This window comes from Bipolaris oryzae (genome assembly GCF_000523455.1).
Source record: "Bipolaris oryzae ATCC 44560 unplaced genomic scaffold scaffold_298, whole genome shotgun sequence".
In the NCBI taxonomy this organism is placed as follows: domain Eukaryota; kingdom Fungi; phylum Ascomycota; class Dothideomycetes; order Pleosporales; family Pleosporaceae; genus Bipolaris; species Bipolaris oryzae.
The window spans coordinates 1-17,815 of NW_006911574.1; the positions used below are offsets into that span (position 1 = coordinate 1).

At 46.5% G+C, this 17,815-nt stretch overlaps 8 protein-coding genes across 8 annotated transcripts; 4 read left to right on the plus strand and 4 right to left on the minus strand.

Annotated features, from left to right (window-relative positions):
• Nucleotides 1–1,922: 1,922 nt before the first annotated feature.
• COCMIDRAFT_110043 (uncharacterized protein) lies at nucleotides 1,923–2,132 on the plus strand (the record flags this gene model as incomplete). Its single annotated transcript, XM_007695327.1, has 1 exon — nucleotides 1,923–2,132. One exon carries the CDS (start codon nucleotides 1,923–1,925, stop codon nucleotides 2,130–2,132), a length of 210 nt encoding a protein of 69 aa, XP_007693517.1.
• Nucleotides 2,133–3,417: 1,285 nt separating this feature from the next.
• Nucleotides 3,418–4,506, minus strand: COCMIDRAFT_41626 (uncharacterized protein; the record flags this gene model as incomplete). Its single annotated transcript, XM_007695328.1, has 1 exon — nucleotides 3,418–4,506. The coding sequence occupies one exon, from the start codon at nucleotides 4,504–4,506 to the stop codon at nucleotides 3,418–3,420; it is 1,089 nt and encodes a 362-aa protein (XP_007693518.1).
• A 624-nt stretch (nucleotides 4,507–5,130) lies between these two features.
• Nucleotides 5,131–6,544, minus strand: COCMIDRAFT_110047 (uncharacterized protein; the record flags this gene model as incomplete). The annotated part of the gene is made up of 3 exons (XM_007695329.1): nucleotides 5,131–5,575; nucleotides 5,637–6,154; nucleotides 6,209–6,544. 3 exons carry the CDS (start codon nucleotides 6,542–6,544, stop codon nucleotides 5,131–5,133), a joined length of 1,299 nt encoding a protein of 432 aa, XP_007693519.1.
• A 2,122-nt stretch (nucleotides 6,545–8,666) lies between these two features.
• On the minus strand, nucleotides 8,667–10,435 carry COCMIDRAFT_10060 (uncharacterized protein; the record flags this gene model as incomplete). Its single annotated transcript, XM_007695330.1, has 2 exons — nucleotides 8,667–10,281; nucleotides 10,329–10,435. 2 exons carry the CDS (start codon nucleotides 10,433–10,435, stop codon nucleotides 8,667–8,669), a joined length of 1,722 nt encoding a protein of 573 aa, XP_007693520.1.
• A 1,025-nt stretch (nucleotides 10,436–11,460) lies between these two features.
• Nucleotides 11,461–13,033, plus strand: COCMIDRAFT_10061 (uncharacterized protein; the record flags this gene model as incomplete). The annotated part of the gene is made up of 3 exons (XM_007695331.1): nucleotides 11,461–12,403; nucleotides 12,506–12,802; nucleotides 12,891–13,033. 3 exons carry the CDS (start codon nucleotides 11,461–11,463, stop codon nucleotides 13,031–13,033), a joined length of 1,383 nt encoding a protein of 460 aa, XP_007693521.1.
• A 621-nt stretch (nucleotides 13,034–13,654) lies between these two features.
• On the minus strand, nucleotides 13,655–14,858 carry COCMIDRAFT_110039 (uncharacterized protein; the record flags this gene model as incomplete). The annotated part of the gene is made up of 3 exons (XM_007695332.1): nucleotides 13,655–14,251; nucleotides 14,309–14,731; nucleotides 14,835–14,858. 3 exons carry the CDS (start codon nucleotides 14,856–14,858, stop codon nucleotides 13,655–13,657), a joined length of 1,044 nt encoding a protein of 347 aa, XP_007693522.1.
• Nucleotides 14,859–15,452: 594 nt separating this feature from the next.
• Nucleotides 15,453–15,933, plus strand: COCMIDRAFT_10063 (uncharacterized protein; the record flags this gene model as incomplete). Its single annotated transcript, XM_007695333.1, has 2 exons — nucleotides 15,453–15,464; nucleotides 15,523–15,933. The coding sequence occupies 2 exons, from the start codon at nucleotides 15,453–15,455 to the stop codon at nucleotides 15,931–15,933; spliced, it is 423 nt and encodes a 140-aa protein (XP_007693523.1).
• A 226-nt stretch (nucleotides 15,934–16,159) lies between these two features.
• On the plus strand, nucleotides 16,160–16,642 carry COCMIDRAFT_71425 (uncharacterized protein; the record flags this gene model as incomplete). Its single annotated transcript, XM_007695334.1, has 1 exon — nucleotides 16,160–16,642. A coding segment is annotated over one exon (483 nt), but the record flags the coding sequence as incomplete, so codon positions are not given.
• Nucleotides 16,643–17,815: the final 1,173 nt, after the last annotated feature.

The following is a 17,815-nucleotide window of genomic DNA, read 5'->3' on the forward strand; positions in this document are numbered from 1 at the left end:
AAACTAATTTATAATCCTTAGTTTATATAGAAATTTACTAGATTATTTAATAGCACTATTATTATAATAGTAATTAGAAAATAAGATAATATATAAATTAAGTTATCAAACTTACACAACTCTAATATTTAACTTTAGCTATAAATAGACTTACTTAGTCTTACTATATCTAGATATTTCAAAAAAATTATATATGTTATAATTACTAATAACTAGTTATTTTAAGTAATTAAGTAGCTATTATTTTTCTACTTTATCTACTTCCTCTAGTTTAACATTATAATAATAAGCGAATATAAATTTAGAAAAATATTCTAAAAGTAGTATGATAAGGCTATAATAGATCTATTATTAGACTTTAGTAATAATACTAGGTTATCTATTATTCTAAATACTTAGTTATGAAATAACTATCTTTCTTTTCTTACTATTAAGAGATACTAGATTGATACTAAATAGTAGCTTAAAGAAAAACTTCTAGATTTTATTTCTATTTATAGTAGCTATACTAAGATATTAATAGTAAAATAATAACTAATAATTCTTTCTAAGACTAACACTACTTTAAGACTACTATATATCTTCTATAATAATATAGATAATAATAGTACTCTTATCTAATTCATTAAAATAAAGCTAGACTGAAAAGATATTAGATAGTATTAAAGTAAAAGTATAATCTCTTATTTAGTTTATATTATTAATCTTATAGTCTAGAATATTATATAGATCTTAAAATTATTAATTACTAATAATAATAATAAAAGACTATTATAAAGATACTTTCTTTAAAATATTTCTTAGTAAATCTCTATACTAGATCTACTTTAAAAGATATTCATTTATTATTATAGTTTATAATTATATATCATTTCTAAAATAGCTATAAGTAATTTATTTTATTCTAAGTTTATCTCAATAGTTTTTTGAGTAATTTCTTACTAGTTAATTCTATTTTTTACTAAAGAAATATCTATTAATTATTTAATATAAAAAGACTAAATAGAACTCTATCTTTAATATATATAAGTATTTAATTAAGCTTTAATTATAAATTAATAATTAGCTAAAATAAGAAATCACTTTCTAAAAACTAGTCTCTCTTTAAAGTAATCTAAATATAATATAAATAGTATTTTAAGATTTTAAATAACTCTATCTTAGCTCAGCTAAATAGTATTATCTTAAAATATTTACCTAAATATTATATTAATTTTAAACTATAACTCATTATCTTAGTAAGAAAAAATTATAAATATAATTTATCTAGTCAATATACAATAGACTTTTCAATTTTCTAGATTAAAACATAAATAATCTTAGTAATTATATAGAAAATAACAAAAATATCAACTAGCTAGTAATTAGTGATAATATAGTAAAAAAAGGGTAAAAAAAGCCAAGTAAATAGTACTTAAAGTCTAATTATGAATTAAGATATATTTTTAATTTAACGTAAAAGCTTATAGTATATAAAGTACTTTTATTATTATTTTTTATTTTAGTTAGATACTAATAGACTAGTTAAGATAATATATAGAGTTAGAATCATAAGTTTATTTACTAAGAATAGTTTCTTAACTATCTTAGTGTTACACGGGGTTAGGTGCTAATACTTCTCTAAGCTCAATCCGGGTTAGAGCGAGTAAGATAGTGTGAAGAGCTCTATAAGAGTTATCTAATAATATAGTAGAGTAGCGTACTTATATAGAAGGTAATAAAGGCTTAATAACTACTAATATATTTAATAGACTAATATATAGTAATCTTCTTAAGTAAAATAGCTAGTAAGAAAGTATAATTTAAGTTAACTATAATAAGAGTAATAATGAAATCCATTTATCCTTATATCCTTATTACCTCTGGTCCTGCTATCCCATCCATCCTATCCTTCCATATCTTGGCGGGATGTCTAGGATGGCATGCCATCCCAAAACTCTCTGCCATCCCATCCTTGGCGGGATGTTCAGTCTTGGCGGGATGGCACGTCACGTGACTCCAAGCCCCGCGATAGTCATCCTGTTCGTTGGAATCCCGAGTGGCCTCCCAACTACTCTTTGTCAGACCCAGGGAGAGGATCCCACCTACTGTTACTTGTAACACTTAGCTACTATAATAAATTTAAACGTTAATAGTTAAATATAACATCTTTTACTTAAAAATTATATAGCTTATAGTAGTTCTATAAACCTTTTATAATTTTATTACTATTTAGTAACTTATTTAGCTTTAGCTAAAACTCTCTTACTTAAGATTTAAATAAAAAGAAAGAGTTTATCTATTGAAAGAGTAAACTATATCTAAATACTCTATATAAATAAAAGAATAAAGATTTTAACCTCCTAGATTAGTAAAGAGTAAACTAATTAACTTATTTTTACTTAGCTAAGATTACTAAGAATATTTTAATTCTACTCATTACTTAAGTTAGTATAAAGTAAGTTTTTAATAATATAAAGAATATAATTAGAGACTAAAGTTATTATTTTAGTACTTAAATAATTTAGTTAATAATAGTTTTAAAGTATACTAGTACTTTAGAACTAAATTAGTCTACTTAAACTACGAATTTAGATAAGATACTATTAGATAAGATATCTAATCTTTTTACTCTTTTAGCTAATATAAAAAATATATTAAGTAAGAATATTAAGATTCTAGAAAATATTATATAAAACTATTTAGAAGACTTAGATTTAGCTTTACTAACTTAGTAGTACTCTAATTTATTATATAACTATAATTTAAAAATATAATACATCTTTTTACTTTAAACTTTTCTATTAAGAGTTAAATTATATAAAGATAAATAAATTTCTAACTTATATAGCTAATTAAATATTTATAACTAAACCTCTATATAAGATCTATATAACTTAACTATAACTTCTTTCTAAGGCTTATATAGCCTAACTATAATCTCTATTTAAAGACTTAGTAAACTAATATAACTATAATCTAAACTAATCTAATTTAACTCTAATCTTATCTAAGGTCTATATAACTTAATAATAATTTATACCTATAGCTTATATAACTATAACCTAACCTCTATATAACGCTATAGTGGGAGGTACCCGTTTGCCAGCCTACTCTTGGCAACCTAACCCAACACCTACCTCTACCCATTTACCACCGTACCCACTATTTACCACGCTAACCTAGCCTAGACTAAACCTCTAAGTAGACTCTACCTATTTACTAGCCCAGGCCGCTTAGTTATAACATACGATATCCCACATAGATAGGAGAAATAAACTAATAATTACTTTTATATTTTATTTTCTAATATTATATTTTTTAAGAAAGTTTAATTTTGTTAACTATAGAAAAGGTGGAAATGAAAATTTAAGAAAAGAGATTTAATCATTTTAAGGGACTTAAATGAAAAGAGAGAATCTCTGTCTCTATTATGTACTATAGAATATGCTCTAAACCAACGGGTATTCCAACGTCTTTTGTCTCTGCATTCAAGACTTTAAAGACGGGGCCTCTACTATCCCCACTCCCTCTCCACACTGTCTCTACTATCTTACCGAACGACGTCCTACCCGCACTATTAACAGCAAAGTACACAATCTGTTCCACACCATTCCTGTAGACAACAAAGCTCTCAATTCCCAGCGTCTGCTTCTCGCCCGTATAGTCGATTTCGGTAAATAGCGACGACTGCGTAGAGGAAATGAGAGTACGCGTTGGTACGGCTAGGTTAGGGGACGTTGGCGATGCAGGAAGTTCATCAATCATGCGGCCAAGGTACTTGATAGCTGTGGGCGAGGAGCTCCATGAGCCACGCTCGGCAAAGTACAAGGAGGTACCGGCGATGCGTAGCTGTCCTGGTTTGTCGAGTCCAGTAACTATAACTTGCTCCTGCCCCTCACCGCTGAGAAGGACGCGCCGGATGCTTCCGTCACTTACTGAGCTCCAGTAGAGCCAGCCCCGTGCTTCGTCAACAACAATGCCACCGGCGTGTGTATTGGCATAGCTGTAGTCCTCAGAGAGAAAGGTGAGGCCTTGAGATACGTTACGGAACACGGCAACGTTACTGCCATTGTAGTTTGAGGAGTAGATTAGGCCTGTGTTGGAATCGCCGTAGTAAAGCTTCTGAGATTGCTCAGCTGCTGTGATGCTGACAACCTGACTCGATGGGTCGCTCTCTTTGTTCAAGATGTACTCTAGGTTCCCACCTTCTATGTTGGTTCGCACTACGCCCCGACCTGTGGCGGAGAAGAGGGAGGAAGTTGACGGCGAGTATGTGAGGGCATAGGCAAGTATCGGTTGTTCGAGTGTGTTGGGATCAGACACAACTACGCCGAATTGTGTAAGGTTAGCCGCGTTGGAACCGTCAGTGTTGATACGGCGAAGAGAAGTCGGCCATCTAGGGATAGGCGTGCTGCGATGCCCCACGCCAGTATCGAGAACAACCAGGTATTGCGAGACCCGTGGCTGTAGTCTTGGTAAAGCTGTGGAGAGCTGAAACAAGGTAAAGACGGAAGGGAGCAACATGACGCATAGGATAGAAATCAATGCTGATTATTCTGAGTATCGTGCCATGGACTGGAGGTCATATTAATTCAAATTCTTTGTGGATTTTGTTGGGAGTCTTTGACGAAGTCTCTCGTAATGCAAATTTAGCGGATAACAGAAAGTCTTGTTTGGGATGCTGATTATTGGTTTCTATATTAAAGGAACGCAATGGCGCTTTCGAGTCCTCCGCAACTCCAATCCTTCCTCAGAAAAAAACACAGTAGCAGCTGACACCGCAGCTGTATCGCTACTATTGTTGGTCAGTATGTTGTAGCGTCAGCAGTAGTTAGTGGCGGCTAGGCCCCGTCAATATAGATAGATTGCTTGCTGCAGGACCTGCGTCCGCAAAATTAGCATTGCCCGCAAACTGTCGACCTAGAAAACCTTGTTCGATAGCCGAGGATGGAGAGACGGGAAAACGCGAGGCAACCAATCAAAATGTGTGCAACAATATTAATACGTGTCTAATGTCCTGGCGCGTAAATGCGGGTATCGTACGAAATGGAAAAACCTGGTACTCCAATGCTGATGCTGATGCTCATGCAAATTCACCTCCATGCAGCCGAATCCTTGGTAGACCCCCCCCCCCCCACCCACCAATGCTCAAGGAATAGCTGCGGGGTCCTTGGGCCAGTTGGCAGCAAACGCCGTCCAAGGTGTACCTCTCATGGCCATCTTGCCGTCTTTGTCAGGGATGTACAAGAGTGGGTCGAATCCCTGCACACTCGACCAAGACCAGAACAATCGTCGCCAGTAGCATGTCACTGCTGCTGGTGTAAGATACCTTCGGGTAAAGGTCTCATAACTATTCTTTGCAATCTGCTCTGCCTCGTGGTCATGTTCACGGTAGTATTCCATGGCAGACTCGAGATTACCGAAGTTCTCAGATGCTTCAATGTAATTCACCTCGGGACCAGCGAGGCGCATTAGGTGCGTGTGAAACTCTTGCCATTCCAAGGGATGTGTGATCATGGCTGAACGGCAGAGCTGGAGATACTTGAGGCGGCCGGAGTAGGAGGTTCCTTCGGTTTGGACCGTGTACTTGTAGCTGAGGAAAAGAAAAATCAGTATGGAAGCCCAGGTTTCTTTTTGAGAGCAAGGAAACATACCCGCAGAAATCTCTCAAGTTCATCACGTCCTTTGTATGAGGATCGCTGGCGTTATTGATGACAACTGGCTTGATATCGCTCCAATCCTTTCCTTCACTAACTTTGACTAATTCCTTTCTTAGCTTTGCCATCTTGACCTTGCCTCGCCAGACGACCCTGGGGTCCTTTTTGTGCCAGGGCAGGTCCTTCTCCTTTTGCTCAATCTCCTTCCTAATGCTGTTCCAGCTGGGAGCATGGGTGTAGTTCCAAGCCCAGTAGGCATAGTTTGGCATCATCCAGATGTCTCTGTATTCTGGTGTGTCTTTTCGCGTGTAGCCGAAGAAAGTTCCGTCCTTCCGAGACCGGCGTGGAAGGTCATCAAGCGAAAGTGAGAATTCAATGTTTGGGACTGCAGGATCAGAAGTAGACGCGGAAGTGACGGCACGGTCAATCTGGGCCAGAGTTCCAAGAATCCGTTCCCTCTCATTCCCATTGGTAACATAGCATTTTTCCGGCATTCCGGCATCGACAACGAAGAGCTGAGCCAGGTGTGAGCACGCATGCAGCCTAGAAACCGGCCAACATCAACATACCTCTCCCTCGTAGATGAGCACTCTCAGCATGCATCTTCCTTCTTCAATTTCAATATCTTGGGCGTGAACCTTTCTCCCCTGCCGCAAGCGGACGGACTCGTCAAGGCTGTGATAGAGCTTTGGGAAGGCGGAATCGCATTGGTCCTGGCTAAGGGTGTGGACATTGGCGTGGACATCAGCATCAAAAGTCCAGTCGCCTAATATGCGCCTATGGGCAAAGTCGATGTAATTGAGTTTGGACTGGCCCCATATGAAATAAAGCTGGGTGGTGATTATGAAGGTGGAAACGTAAAAGACGAGGTGGGGAAAGGATAGTCGGTAGCCCTTGGGGATCATGATGGCATAACGGTGAGGAAAAACAAGCGACCAGAGAACAAAGTGAGAATGGGAAAGGAAACGAGGTGAGGCACGAGGAGGAGCGGGCTGAGCGGGACAAGAGAGTTCAAGAGCTGGACAAGAGATGCAAGCGAAAAGCGTCTAGAGATAGTGGGCCGGAGATACGAGCGGCTTGGGTGGGAGAAAGGCACTCGAGCAACAGCTAGCCATATGCGGTGCCGGGCGTGTGCTTGGGAACCCCTGGGCTACGCTAGCGCCATGACGGAGGGGGCAAGTGGAAGGCGACGGTTCGAGGAGCAAGGCCTATGAGAGGGCCGAGAGAGGTGGACATGATAAGCGCATGGTTTGGAATACGATCAGCCGGATGTGGAGGTGACAGAAGGTGGTGGATACAAGTGACTCGCAGGGAGCGCTCAGGGGCTACGGCGTCTTCGGGACCCTGGCGCTAGCACGTGTTGGGCGAAGCTAGGGCTGATTGCAGCTAGCGGATGAGGTGTGACGCCCATGCGCCCGAGTCGATGGCGACTTTTGGCTTCTTGGGCGGCTCTCAGGCCGTTGCTTGCAAATGCAAGCCTCTTTTTTCTCTCCCCCCCTTCCAAGCCGCCAGCCAGCCGTCGTGTGCGGGTGAGCGAGGAGAGACCAGTCCAGGCGCGTTCGGCAAATTCACACCAAGCAACGCCATGCCCAGAAACGACTCTGGGGGTGTAGGGGGGGCGGGTGGACTTGGCACTGGAGCTTAGCCGACTTGTCCCCTGATAGCTGCAGTTCGCTTCCTTTTGTCGCGACGGCACGCGTATAGCAAAGTGGTCCAACTGCAGGTAATGAAGATCCCGTTGCAGTCTCATCTTCTTCCGGCGACAAATCCTTTCATCCCCTGCACTGCAAAGGGGGCTTCTGCTGCCATTGCCCGCCATTTAGCGTCATCAGGCTGCCCAAGGTCTCCACCTTTGTTTCGCCGGAGTGCTGTTCCCAATGTCCATGCCACTCGCCATGGTACCCGTCCCAACAACTACGCACATACTCTGTATGTTTCTATGTATGTATGTATCTATCGATCTACTCTAAGTAGGTGTGTGTCTCTACAAGTACCCACGTGCCCACAAACACACGGCCAGTCTGCCGACACAGCTAAGTCCTTGATGCGCTAGCTACACCAAATCCGCCATGGTGTCACTGCCATGGACCTAATACCGTGACCTGCACACGACCGAATACGCCGAATCGTATGGTTGAGATGCGGGCATGTTCACTGTGCTCGAGATCCTCAGCCAGCCAACAAGCAAGTAGGGGATCGTATCTATCCTCTGCCAAGACTGCCCCGGGCGATGAGCATATACGCGCCTAGCTGACTCCGCAGAAGGTCTTTTTGTTCTTACGTACACACATACGCAGTCGCCATCTGCTTCATCGCAACGCCGGCTCATCCGTGCTAGCAATACAGAAGACACAGGTTTCTTTTCTACAGTCTATCTGTTGAGATACACGTGCATACAGGCGCCCAAGGTACCTTGTGTCAAGCTAAGTTGTCTGTGTAATTGTATCGTTACATTCCAGAAACTCAGAAGCCACCGAAAAGGTACCGCGCATTGGATCGACTCAATGCCACGTGTGAGAGCTAGCCCGGAATACCTTCATATCTAGCTTCCCTGAGCATATACTAATTAATATAAGCTCAAAAGTCTAGAAGAGATCGGAGATATGCATCGTCCAGAAGGAGCAGTTGATAAAAGTAAATGTCGTTAAACTTGCCTGCACGTCTACTTACTAGGGCTCTAAGCGCACAAGCACAACGCAACAGCCTCTCGAACACGGCTCCACCCATCTGGAACGCTCCGTGGACAACAAAACATACCAACTACCTTGCAAAACAAACGTAAGAAGCAAATCAACACTACATCATCCCTATGTCAAGATGTAGGCACCTCTCAAAACAAAAACAAAAAAAAGCATCTAGACCGAGACTTACATGCTCTTCCAAAAGCCCACTAGGCCGAGCAACAACTTTTCTATCAAACGCCTATGTTATGCTGAAACCATACACAAATAACACACCAATGACAGTGCCCGATGCAGAATATGCTCTCGATACTTCCATCAAAGCTCATACAATCACATGAGTAGTCTACCGCCTCTTCCCTTTTTTGCCCCCGCCAGCTACAGACTTGAGCGCGGCATGTCCGGGATGTTCTTTCAAATGTTGATGCAGTTGGGTTTTGGATGAAAACCCCGCCTTGCACCCAGCGCACTTCATCTTCGCACCACTATCATCGGCTTCGGCTTCGGCTTGCTTGGCCGCCTTTTTGGCCCGCTTCTGTGCGGCTTTGCCCATTTTGGGCTGTGTCGCTGCAACGCCTTCTGGCTGTGTACCGTCCGTCGACTTGGTCTCAAGCTCCTCAATGGGTTTGGGATTAGATGACTCTTTGCTACTGAAACCTGCCAGACGAGCTTCAATTTCCGACCGTGAGGCATATTCGTCGTCTTCGTCATCATCACCATCACCATCATCATCATCATCGTTATCGTCGTCGTCGTCACCGTCTGCCAATGTTGGTCCAGAGGTGGTGTGTGGCTCGGTGGCTTTGTTGTCAGACACATCTCCCATCAACTGGGGCTCTTCCTCGTCCGTGTCATTATCTCCTAGTCCAAGTTTGCCCGTTTTTTCTGTAACATCTTCAAGGAACCCATCCGAGCCGTTCATTTCGGTGGTAGTGGCATCTGCTTCAATGTGCCCTTCTGCTAGTGTCACAACATTCTCTACCAAAGCATCCTGGCCCAAGTCGAGATTTGCATTGTCCTTTTGCATCTTCTTCTTCAGCGCTTGTATGGACTTTTGATGCTTCTTGCTCTTTTCGTGCGCATCGTACTGTCGCTCACTCTTGAAAGTCTTATTGCAGGCCACGCACTCATAGTGCTCCTCTTCGATTTCCTCTTCGCTCTCCTCGTCCAGCTCATCATCCGGACGTGCTGTAGCCCACTCTGGAACTGCCTGCACCTCTTCTTCCATCTTGGCAATCTGTGCAGCCCTTGCTCGTGCAGCCTGGGCCTTGCGCGCGTCCCGTTGCGCCTTGGCCTTGTCCTCGTCCGTCTGACTGTTGGGTGTGAAGCGTGGATCTCGCTTGCGTACAAAGGCAACCAGCGTCCTGACAGCATCGTTGAACTCCCGTCTACCGTCGTCGCGAAGCTTTTGATTTTCCTTCTCCATCAGTCTGCGCGTGCGGCGATCGGGGGCATGAGACAGTTGGTACATGTCCAACCATGCAAAGTTCTTGGCTGTGGCGAATCCATTCCAGGCGGCATAGAAGTCGCGCACGACACCGTCGTAGGTGTCTTCTTTATGGCCAAACGAGGGGTAGTTTGGTATGTTGATGTCTTCATAGTCTGCTGCGTATTCTTCCTCGTGAGCGAGCTGCTCAAATGTCTCTCTGACAAAGCCAAAGAAGCCATTGGGTAAGTCGGAAAAATCTACATTTCCTCTGAACTTGCCCATCATCCGCGCCAGGTCATCTGCTGTGGTAACACGCATGTTGCCCTGGTAATGCTCACCAGCATCTTCCTCTCCAGTGCCCCCTCTCAAAATACTCGCCTCGTGGGCGTCGTACCATGCGCGCTCCTGATCGTCTGATAGGACTTCGTAAGCGGCTCGCACCTCGGCGAAGAGAGCGGTAGTGCGTTCGACATCGCCATAGTTGCGGTCGGGATGGAGTTGGAGAGCTTTCTTGCGGTATGCTTTCTTGAGCCTGTGAGGAATCAGTAGTGAAGGATTGACGAGGCCATGGCGACGCACTCGTCTTGGGTGGCATTGCGCTCCACTCCTAGCAATTCATAGTAGCTCGTCTTGACCTGGCCACCTGCGGACGTCTCTTCGCCTTGAGACGACTGCGATGCGCCCATGCTGAGCGTCTAAATGAGTGTTTGTCGTGTTGGTATTCTCTCTGGCTCGACTCGGTGTTGCCGTGGTCGAGATTGTCTACTAGTCTGGGTGGGTCTATGTATGCATGTATGTATATCTCTCCGGAACCTGACGAAGCGCCCTTGCAACACTATGGCTGCCGATTGAGCTTCCCTGGGCTTCCTTGACGGGCGTCTTATCAGCTGGGATGCGCCCAAGGCATGTCAAGTGTGGGTTTGTCGCACATGTGCATGGATGAGTCGTTAAGAGGCAGAGTTGCGTCATGACCGAGACTCGGCCATGACTGTGCGGCGGGTGGCAGCTGATTCGTGGGCGGTGGCGCAGGCGAAAAAGTTGTACGCAGAAGTGACCAGGAGCGAACGAGGCGGCGCTACATCAACAAGCCGCCGCACGTCAGGCGAGGCGGCAGGCGACCGGCGACCGGTGCAAAAAAGTATGCGTTTTCGTTTATTTTTTTTTTCGCTTCGTTTTTAAGGACGCTGCGCTCCCACGTGTTGGAAGGAAGAAGCACTGTCAGTGTGCATGGCAAGCGGAACAAAAGTCCGTTGTTGCTAGAGCTGGCTGCACCGTCGTTGATCGCTCACTTGTCGGCGCCATATTCTCTCTTTTGATTTCCTCTGGTGCTTACCGTCGGCCGCACCAGGGAGCCTCGTACTCTACTCACGTACTCACGTACTCACGTACTCACTCCTTACTACCCACTGCCACAACGACACAGGACACTCCTTACCGCATACTACATAGTGAGCCACATCCAGGCCGGCGATCACAGCCACGCCCCAGCCACGCGGCCCACGGAACTGCATCAGGGCCTTGGGAGCGTTTTTTCCTTCTTTCCTTCTGCTTTGGTGCGCCAGGGACCCCGCCCGGCCTCTGAACCACTCATCCTCCCCACGTGCGCCGTCCGCCTCCTCTGGCCGGCCAGCCCTGTCGACGCTGCCTGCCCACCGGCTCCAGCACCCCTAGTGCACGCATACTACCTACATATAGTAATAGCTGGGCAGCCATGAAGTTCGGCCATGTCTTCAAGCAGACCCTGCGCGACGAAGGATTCCCGCCCGACTGGGTCGACTCGGCTATCTCATACTCGCAGCTCAAGAAATGCATCAAGAGGCTGACCGACGAGCTGCGCCAGGTCGGCCTAGACCCGCCCACCCTGTCCAAGCTGCTCAAGCATGTCGAGGACTACAATGCCTCGACCGAGCACCATGACAACCAGGAACGGCCCTTTGAGTACATTCTCAATCCCCACGGCTCCCATGATGATGACGACGACGCCTCGCAGTCGCCAAGGGCCTTTCACCCAAAGCTCCTCTTCTATGTCGACGAGACGAGTGGAGAGGTCATGGGCGCCAAACTTGACAATGACACGAGGAACAAGCTGCATCTGCTGGCCGTTGAGACGGGCATGTCGGACATGCGCGTGCTCGATGACTCTGCAGACACGCCCGAATCCCCCACGGCTGCAAATGCGCCTGGCAATCGGCCGGGCTGTCGCACCGTCCTAGTGCCAATCACCTCCGACACGGAATTCTTCACTCGTCTCACCAGCGAGGTCTCTGGGCTCGAGAAGCTGCAGGAGCGAGAGCAGAAGAGAATGAATGTCCAGATTGAAGCTCTCGGCAAGCAGGTTGCCAAGTTGACAGACCCCGACCGCCGAACGACCAGGAAGATGCTCACCACCTGGCGCAAAATCTTCCAGATTTATGTCGAAGAGGGCATCTTCTTTGGAACAACGGAGCTCGATCACAAGTCGCATGATTCGGAAAAAGCAATGGCACGGCTCGCCATCTTTTCCAACAAGATTGCCAAGGCCGGTCTCGTCGAGCAATTGAAGAAGAAGGAGAACTTGACCGCTCTCAATACCTTTATGCATATCAACCGCGAAATTCTGCAGGGCCTGCGATTCGGCGAGATCAACCATAATGCCATGCTGAAGATTTTGAAAAGTACGCCATTCTCCCCTTGTCTGTCCTTCCTGGTTTGAGAAGCGCCTGTCTCGAATCATAGCACCACAGTTACTAACCAATGTTTTTATTTTTATTTTGCAGAGTTCGACAAGCGTACAGCGCTGGGGGTAAAATCTACGTTTCCGCGTCAAGTCGAGTATCCAGAGTTTTCGGAGCACCTCGCCAAGGCGGTATGCGCAGAGGTCAACACGCAGATTCTGTCGCACGTGCCGCAAATCGACGACTACTCGTGCCCCATGTGCATGGAGATTCAATGGCGGCCCGTCAAGCTGAGCTGCAACCATACATTTTGCATCCGGTGCTTGATAGTCATGCAGAACAATAAGCAGTACAACTGTCCGTTTTGCCGGCAAAAGACGATATTTGATGCCAATTCTGGTGCGTTTTGTTGTTTTTTGTTGTTGTTGTTGTTTTCTCCTTTCCTTTTGTTTGTATCAAAAGCTAACCAAGTCATTACCCCCCATAGATAACCTGGATACAGAAAAGGCGGCATTTCTAAAGAGATGGTTCCCCGAAGAAGTCAAGGACAAGCAGCGGTACAATGAAAAGATGGCCGGTGTGGATCAGTATGGCGAGGTGTATGCCAACGAAAAATGCAATGTCATGTGAGGAGAAAGAAGAAAACTAACATGTGACTTATTCACTGGGTCGTCAAGCAACATAGGTTGCAGGGTGCAGTGTTTCACAAACAGCGTTTCGGGGCCTTGGGCGGTATCATTCTTCTTTTCCCATTTTGGGCTTTTGATTTCCCATTCTTGCATCAAGATACCCCCCTTTTTTGTCTTACCATTTCGACTGTCAGCAACAGTAATAGAACTTTTTTTTGGTATACAGTTTCAAGGATATCATTATCGTCAGCATCACTCCGTGCTTACCATCATTCGCTTCATCTAACTGACCACCGGCCTAAACAAACTCAAATGGCAAATCTAAGGTTGAAAGGGGTGGAAAAAAACAAGATTGTAGTTGATGCGTGCTACAGACAGAACAGCATTGGCTGATGTACAAGGACATGATGTGTCTTTGCCTCCTATTGACCCTTACCCTAGAAATATCAAAACTCCGATTCAAGATGCAAACTAGGGAATACGCTGTGTATGTATGTGTGTGTGAGAGGGTGAGAAAGACTCTGAGAGGGCGTGACAAGATAATAAAGGAAAAATTGTTTGCCAATCAGAGGCTATATATCATACGGATGGACAATAAAAAAAGGAGAGCGCGAAAAAAGGTCTATACACTGCGCTCTGGACTTTCACCCTCGGCAACTACGGCAACACCCAAGCCACGATCTGGAGACTGGAGAACCAGCTGTTCGTGCCGCCTGGCACGAATGAAGTCTGACACACTCTTGATCAAGATGAACCAGCCAACAATCATGAGGCCATAGGCTACCCAATCGCTGCCGGTGATGGCACTCGAAGTAGGTGTCGAGTCACCGCCAGAGCTGCCGGTACTGACCTTGTCTGGGTCAAAGTCGTGCGAGTTTGGATCGCTTGGGACGCCGCCATTGAAGCCTTGGCCTGGGTTGTCGTTGCTGCCGTTGCTGGGGTTGAGGACTGCAGAGCGGAAACCGAAGCCAAACTGCACAAGCGTGATGCCAAGACCAGCACGGGAACCATTCTTTGCAGCGTGGGTGGTGTGAAGCAGGTAGGTAAGCAGGAAACCGACGAGTTGAAAGGACATGGAAATCATGGCATTCCAGAGGAAACTGAAGAGGGAGCCGACGGGAAGGCCCTCGACAAAGACTTCGTCGCCAAAAGTGCCGGGGGCAAGGATGGTTGTTTCCCAGTATGGCGGTGTTGCATCTGCGGCGGCTTGTTCATATGTCTGGAGTAGTGTTAGTGGGGAATGCACAGATTGAGGATGGTGATACACAAGACGTACCGGAGGCTTCTCCTCGGCATCCTCACCCCGAGTTGGCTTTGCACTGAGATTTGCCCACACGCCGCCATTGCCACCGCCGTAGACGCGGCCACTGGTAGGAGCCTGTGTGTTGAAAACTGGCAGTTCGGTGACCCGTCTTTGAATGCCGGGGGCCGGAGGCTCGTCCTCGCTTCGGGGGTTTCCCCGCATCAAGCGCTGTCGATCGTCGCCATTGTCATCGTCGTCGTCGTCTGAGTCGGAGTCAAACGTATCTGCGAGAGTGCGATCTTCATCAGTGGGTGCCGGGTCCTGTGCTAAGAGGCGTCGTGAGGTTCCATTGGGGGATGATGCGCGCGAGTGAAAGGAGGGTGGTGGCGAGGCCGGGGGCCACTGCTGAGCCGATGTCGACGATGCGTGAGAGTCGTCTTCGTCCTGGGCGGCTACCTGAGGCCTGTGTTAGTTTGGGTGTCGTGAGAGCAACAAGCCGGGGGGGGGGTTCGCGCAGTGGCACGATGCATTCCCCACGACCTGAGGCAGGGGAGCATACCCTTTCGTAGCGCTGGCTGGGCATGGTGTGCAGCAGGCAGACACGGTGGCGCAGGGTCGGATGCAGCGATGAGGAGGCGTAGGGGGCAGTTCTGGTATTGAGAGTCGGCAGGCGCAGGTGGAGGAAGAAGGGGAGGAGGATGAGAGAAGCGAGCAGCGAACGTGGAGAGTAGTGTAGACGGAGGGCGGCAAAGCAAAGCAGAGCAGAGCAAAGCAAAGCAGAGGCGTGTCAGGCGGCAAGCGCAGCAGTAGAGTGAGAGGCGGCGTTTCAAATGCACCGCGCCCTGCCTTGTCTCTTCTGGGCCATGGAAGTGCGGGTGCTGCGCCACGCTCCCCCCTCTCTGTCTGCACAGACCCGCTGCTCCCGACCCCGGCTGCTTGTGCGTGTGCTAGAGCGAGAGAAAGCATCATCGATGGCAAGATTTGCACTCTTGGCCATGGTCTTTGGTCTTCTTTGACATTCACCCACCCCGACATACACACATACTACTAGTACTGCATTACGCTACACTACACTACACTACACCCTGACTGCACTGCTACTGCACTGCATCTTTCCATCTCTCCATCTCTTTCCGTCTCTCTCCCCCCCCACTGACACACACACACGCACACAACCATGACAACAACAGTAAGTAAACTTCCTCCTAACGCCGTCACGTGCCCACAGCTCATCATTTCATTTCAAGATAGCAAAGCAATACACGCGCCTCCTCACTCTCTGGCCAAAGGATGCCCTGCGCCCAAACTTGCCCTTCACCCGCGCAATCGAGCACCACGGCCAGCCTTTCGGTGTGCAGCCCATCACTCCTCCCTCTGATGACGCCCCCAAGCCACAATCGCCAGTAGTCTCAGCCACAGCTCCAGCCACTCCTTCACCCCCACCAAACCCCAAACTCGAGCAGGCCCAAGTAAACGCCCTCTACTCGTTGCTCGAGAACAGATACGCCACAAAGTATGCCCTGTCGCCAGCCATGTTCAAGCCCACGTCCGCCCCCGACCACTACACAAAGTTGATGGAAGAAATCGACCGTGCCCCCAACAAGACGTGGTGGCAGTCCAAGGTCGACCAGTGGAAGAACAAGATTCGATGGTCATGAAGGAAACAAGCAGTGACTGTATTACCATACTGTGCAACAATATAAGAGACGGAAGAGGTGCTGGCCTGGCTACAGTCAAGGCCAAAGTTGGTCTCCATCTCTTTCCCGTTTGCCTTTACCCTTACCTTTACCCTTACCCTCACTTTCCCTCACTTTCCCTGGACCCGGTCTTGGCTCATTCCTGCATTGATTTCCTCCAATTCTTGCTCAACCTTCGCCGTCACCAGCCGATCACATGTCCGACAGCGTCACCATCCATGTTGGTACCACCCCAGATCAATATATGGTGCACTCGGCTAGGCTCCGCAAAAGCTCAAAATTCTTCGAAAAAGCCCTTGAGAAAGTATCGTGCCAGTCGTTCCGCTCGCGTCGCGTCATTGATCTTGCTGATGAGAACTCCGCTTGTTTCAAGGTCTACCTGCATTGGCTATATGACAAGACTCTCCCCACCATGATCAGCCAAGACCTAGAATCAGACTCAAACATGGAAGGAAGCGTGGACACCGAGTACCACCTCCTTAGCAATTGCTACGCAATGGGCGAAAGACTCATGGACAATGGATTCAAGAACGCTGTTGTGGATGCTCTCGTCGAGGCGAGACTCATCAGCCACACTGGCAACTGTTGGGAGCCATGTGTCGGTACAGTTACTATTATATACACGGGCACCCCTGAACACTCACAAGCTCGCCGCTTAATGATCAACATGTGGCGAAAACATGCAGACAAGAGTTGGATCACTGTTCTGCCCCAAATGCCATTTGCATTCGTGAACGATCTGGTCGAAGCTTTCATCGAGAACAAGCGTTCGTCGCATATGCATTCTGTCAGGCTTGATCCGAAGCTCTTCCATGAGGCCTGAATCCTTGGGGAATCGCATGCGGCAAGCTGGAGATTGTTTGCCAAAGACTCGCTTATCACCAGATACGGCTGATGAGTCTGCAATCATTGGGTACCTTGGATAGCTGGGGCGGCAATTCATGAAAACTTTAGGCGTTGGAGCAAGGAAGGTGTCTGAGACTGGATCAGCGAAGCTGCGTGGATAAACATGCACTACACCTGTATGGTAATCTGGTATTTCATCATGATGAAAACCGCTGGCCTTATTCCCCTCTCTTCTCTCTGATTTTTCCTTCTGCAGAGTGACTTTGGTAGTATTATGTAATGAACATTTCCGCTTGAGACTCATATCAGAGCCCATCATTCTACTCAGGTCTATATAGTACCTTATGAGTCAAGTCCTTGACAATGCTAACCTTTCTTTCACATATCTTGTCTCTATTTCTACCTTATTGACCACTACTGAAGACTACTATATCTCTAAATGATTTCACAGATAGCGAACACATCTATGTTGCTGACGAGAGCAGTGTAACTGCCCTTGGCACCGTGAATCTTGATATGGCCGATGTATCCTTCATCGCGAAACTGTGTATATAAATAGTTCCTCAGATACTCTATACATCGAGGTATCCACTTGTATAGATCTCTGAATATATACGACGGCAGAGGAGAGTACGGGATAATTCTTAGCCTAAAGAAGATGTCGACTTGAAGCGAACGCGAGAGATTGGGCCATGGCGAGAAGGGCTAAAATGGAGAAACCACATCGTTTTTGGAACGAAGTTGAAACTGAGCTGCGGTGGCGATGATATGAGAGAGAGATACTCTATAGAACGATGTATCCACTTGTGTAAATCCATCCATACATGGGACGGTGGAGGGGAGTAACGTGTATCACCAGTGTGCGCCCCACCCCAGTGTGCGCCCCACAAAATCCTAGTACCTCACCTTCGTAATAGTATTACGCAACACTACCACTATTTTTATTATTAAGTAGAATAAGATATTATTTAATAGACTCGTCGCTATCCTCTGTATC